General features: G+C 45.5%; 1 protein-coding gene across 6 annotated transcripts in view; it reads right to left on the reverse strand.

Annotated features, from left to right (window-relative positions):
• doc2d (double C2-like domains, delta) overlaps positions 1–4,231 on the reverse strand; it is a 37,538-nt gene extending 33,307 nt beyond the window's left edge. For 3 of the 6 annotated variants that reach the window (XM_058390069.1, XM_058390072.1, XM_058390071.1), the window contains exons 1-4: positions 4,102–4,231; positions 2,461–3,229; positions 1,493–1,526; positions 827–1,230 (exon numbers count right to left, since the gene is read on the reverse strand). In XM_058390069.1, the coding sequence (XP_058246052.1) occupies positions 827–1,230; positions 1,493–1,526; positions 2,461–2,464 (442 nt within the window). In that variant the 5' untranslated portion in view covers positions 2,465–3,229; positions 4,102–4,231. Of the gene's footprint in view, positions 1–826; positions 1,231–1,492; positions 1,527–2,460; positions 3,230–4,101 lie in introns of those variants that run through there. The other 3 variants (XR_009204596.1, XM_058390068.1, XM_058390070.1) reach the window with 2 other exon arrangements.
• Positions 4,232–5,000: the final 769 nt, after the last annotated feature.

The raw sequence follows: 5,000 nt of genomic DNA on the forward strand, positions 1-5,000 counted from the left end.
AACCTCCACAGAGGACAGAACCTCCACAGAACCTCCAGAGAACCCACACAGAACCTCCATAGAACCTCCACAAGGACAGAACCTCCACAGAACCTCCAGAGAACCCACACAGAACCTCTATAGAACCTCCACGAGGACAGAACCTCCACGAGGACAGAACCTCCACAGAGGACAGAACCTCCACAGAACCTCCAGAGAACCCACACAGAACCTCCATAGAACCTCCACAAGGACAGAACCTCCACAAGGACAGAACCTCCACAGAACCTCCAGAGAACCCACACAGAACCTCTATAGAACCTCCACGAGGACAGAACCTCCACGAGGACAGAACCTCCACAGAGGACAGAACCTCCACAGAACCTCCAGAGAACCCACACAGAACCTCCATAGAACCTCCACGAGGACAGAACCTCCACAGAACCTCCAGAGAACCCACACAGAACCTCCACAGAACCTCCAGAGAACCCACACAGAACCTCCATAGAACCTCCACGAGGACAGAACCTCCACAGAGGACAGAACCTCCACGAGGACAGAACCTCCACAGAGGACAGAACCTCCACGAGGACAGAACCTCCACGAGGACAGAACCTCCACAGAGGACAGAATCTCTACAGAGGACAGAACCTTCAGTAAACATTTTACTGTTGTCCACTTCTCAAGTTTCAGGAACTAACTCAGATTCCTTATTTTATTTTAATTACTGGGTTAATATTAACTTTTTTATACATAGTTCTAACAGTGTAACCATGGCAACCTCACCATTGTTTGTGTCACAGTGACTGGGGCATTGTGAGAGTCAACAAATAATAACTTAACTCACTGTCGTCATCGTCAGAGTCCATGCCCTCCCTCTCTTCTCCATCCATCTGTCTATCCTCATCCCTCTCTCTGTCTGTCTCTCGAGGCCGGGCGACAGGTTTCTCCCTGGGTGGAGGGGGTGTGGTCGGGAAGGCGTGGTAGCGCGGGAAGAAGTCGGACAGGTTGGGGATGGGAAGGATGGGACCAGGACACACGTTAATGGCGAAGTGCTCCTGCATGGAGATCTTCACCGGAGATGGGGGAGGGGGGGCAGAGGGCGGGGACGCTGACGAGGGGGAGGGGGATGTAGAGGAAGAGGATGGTGGGGGGAGGGTCAGATGAGAGGAAGGACCGCCTCCTGACGGGAAGTGGGAGTGGCTGGGAGGAGCTTTGGACACACTCATCTGGACCAACACACAGGAAGGACTGCAGAGAGAGAGAGAGAGAAAGAGAGAGAGACAGACAGAGAGAGAGAGAGACAGACAGAGAGAGAAAGAGAAAAACAGAGAGAAAGAGAAAGTGAGAGACAAAGAGAGAGAGAGAGAAACAGAGAGAGAGAATAAAACATTTTCTTGAACTCATGTTTGATATTTGTATGTGTAACAGAATGAAGGTTTTCTGTGTAAGTGATGATTTAGTTGATAAATGTCCAGTGAATAATTGAGCAGTGAGAGTTCTAGACTAGAACCTGGTTCTGGTTCTCCTGCTCTCGGCGTTATGTCCTGTGGGAGAAAAGAGGTGTGAACTTTTTTTTTAAAGAATAAAGATTCTTTAAGAAGCGGTCACTCTTTTCTTGACGAGTCAGTGAAGTGACCATTCTGGGGTTCAGCTCTTACAGACATGCAGTGGTCATGTGACCTATTAATGATCAAGTGTAGGCCACGCCCCCTGTATTATAGCGTGTGGAACACGAGTCCGCCTCAGAAGTCTAACATAGAAGATCATCGATTTATTTCATTCTTACCCAGAACTTAGAAAACAGATGAAGTTTAGCACTTTACAGCTGCTAAGCTATGATTGGTCAATCACAGTTGAGGGGCGGGGCTACCTGAAGGATCATTTCTTTTCCTAGAAACCAGCCGATGAACCTAAACACTGACCTCATGACCTCATCATTTTATCAACAAGCAACTCATTTACATCTTCATCATTCAATCAGTAGCACATTCAGACTATTACATCACACACACATGCACACACACACACACAAACTCAAACACAACACATACACTCTCTTTCACACACACCCACACACATGCAGTCAAACACATCCACACATCATCAGTCCAAACCTCACACACCCCAGCACACCAATACTCTCCACACACACACACACACACAATAAATATCCTCACTGATGCACACACACGTGAACATGTGTCATTTATACGCTCAGTCACACACTCAGGCATGAGGACAATCATGCAGGGGATTAGACTACACGCACAGACACACACACACACACACAAACACACACAAATGACCACAAAATAACGTGTAGTAAAACCTACACATGTATGTAAACACACACACAATAGTCTTTCTTACTGACGTAATTTAAACATTGAGTCACACACTCAGGCATGTACATCTTCATTTATAGGCTGTGATTGAACACACACACACACACACACAGACACACACACACACACTCACCCATTTGCAGTCTTCATCTGTCCCGATGTTCCATCTCGTCCTCTGTCTCACACACACTGAACACACTCCACCGCTGCCTGGAGTCAATATACATCCCCTTCACACACACACACACACACACACACACACACACTCTCTCTCTCTCTCTCTCTCTCACTCTCTCACTCTCTCTCTCTCTTGCTCTCTCTCGCTCTCTCTCTCTCTCTCTCTCTCTCTCTCACTGCTTATCTTCCATTCCCCCCTCCCTTTCTCCTTATCTCAGTCTCTACACACACTCCTTTTTCACTTTTTCCTCTGCTCCTCACCCTCCCTTTTCCCTTTTTTACTCTCTCTCTCTCTCCACATTTCTCCACTTTCCCTCTCTCTCACCCATCATCATCATCTCTCTCTCTCTCTCTCTCTCTCTCTCTCTCTCCCTTTTTTCTATTTCATCCACTTCTCCATTTCTTCCCCATTTCACTTCCTCCTGTTCTTTCTCTCCTTCTCCCGTTAATTTTTTCACTCTCTCCCTCTCTTTCTCTTTCTCAGATACTCCTTTCTGTCCCTCACTCTCCTTTCCTTTTCTTTTCTTATCTCACTCCACAAACTTTCTCTCTTATGCCACAGTCTTGTTTTTCTTCACTATATTCTTTATTCATTCTCTCTCTCTCTCTCTCTCTCTCTCTCTCTCTCTCTCTCTGCTGTAGAGTGTTTTTGTATTTTTGGTAAATGGTGTGTGAATGCTGCACATCATGCTCACTGATCTGTCACTCTCCTTACACCTCAGAGACTCAATATGGAATGGGGGGGGGTGGCAGAAAGAGAGGGAGAGAGAGAGAGAGAGAGAAACAGTAAGTGAGAATTAAGGAAATAATTCTAATAGTCTCCATATTAAATACAGAACATCATTTAAACCGAGACAGCAGACAGAACTGAACTAAAGCTGTGTTAATGGGCGTGTCCGAGACTCCCGAGGGTTAGCTATCCATCGCTAGCTTAGCCTAGCTTCCATACACCTCATTAGCCTTCTCCTGCAAACTTAGCTGTCTCTCGCTAGCTAGGTTTTTCCTTCAGGTTAGCTTTTATTCTGGGGTAGTCTTTCTCTCGCTAGTTCCCTTTCGCTTTTCAACGCTTCAGTAGCAAATGCTTAGAAATTTATTTTTAAAAGTCTTTAAAAACATTTTTTCTCCGTTATTGATTTATAAAGGAACAAACCGTGGTTCCGTGCAGAATATCAATACTCGGGAATAAAAGAATCACTGAAGCGCTATGTTCAGCAAATCGGAGCCTCAGCACCGAGAACTTTGCGTCTCTGGAGTTTCAGCCTGACAGGAAACTTTTTCAGGTCGGTCTCTAGAGAGCAGCTCACCTCGTGCTGGCTCAGTAGTTCTGTGTTACTGCACTGCATCATGGGAAACGGATAGCGCATATAACATTTTCTCTTAACTTCGCACCATCTGCCCAGATGAACTCGCCACAATCGAGCATCGTGAACACCAAGCAAACGCTTAGCACACACCACATCAGGAAACAAAGCGGAATGTTCCAAGTGAATGGTGAAGGAGAAAGTTCTAACACTTTTAGAAAGCTATCACTTTTAACCATCTATCATGCAAAAAAAAACCTGAAGGCTTTTGTCTAAGACAATAAAGCTGGACTCACCTCCAACTCACCTTCTCCTTCACAGACTACTGGCATTTCTCATGAGGAGCTTCTCCAGGTGCTTCAGCTGGATCATCAAGGAGCCCACTGAGGGAACATTATGTACTGATGATTAAGAAGGACTCCTACAGGGACCTACAAACCTCTTACTATGCCTTCTGTCACCTGATAAAGATGATGATGATGATGATGGTGGTGGTGGTGGTGATAGTCTAGGAGTTGAAAGAATAATTTAGTCCATGTTTCTGCCATCATTGCTTAGCATACATCACATCAGGAACCAAACCAGAACCAAACCTCCAGCTTCAAACCTCACCCTGGAGTTCCATCATCAAGAACCACAACTTTCATTCAGCACCACAACCTCAACATCTGGATTCAATACTCAATCCTGAGATGTTGAGATGTAAAGTAAAGAACTGAGCCTCAGCTTCATGATCAATAGCCAAGCGTTTGATTTTTACAACAAGAACCACAAACTGTTCAACAACACCACCCGAGAGTCAGACCGAAACTAGAGAGAGCAGTTCCTGCAGAAACAGTGACACACACCCACACACACACACACACACACAAGTTCTGTGGTTATCTTTGGGGTTTTGGGGGACTCTTTATACAGGAGACAGAACCATGCTCTGAGATCTGGGACCAAATCTCAAATCTAAATACTTCAGTTATAACCAGCAGGTTCTAAAATCAATAACCAAGCCTGGAGTTCCCCAACCCAGCCATGTGCTCCAACACAGATTTTTAGAGCAAGAATCAAACTCCAGGTTCCAGAAGGAGTAACCTAAACTCAAATATGAGTGTTGAGAACCAGAACTCTTAATTCAGGAGTCAACTGAACCACTTTAGGTCCAACATCAAGAACCGAATCTCAAAACTAAGAACGTCAGTTT

The sequence above is a fragment of the Hemibagrus wyckioides genome, linkage group LG05, assembly GCF_019097595.1.
Source record: "Hemibagrus wyckioides isolate EC202008001 linkage group LG05, SWU_Hwy_1.0, whole genome shotgun sequence".
In the NCBI taxonomy this organism is placed as follows: Eukaryota; Metazoa; Chordata; class Actinopteri; order Siluriformes; family Bagridae; genus Hemibagrus; species Hemibagrus wyckioides.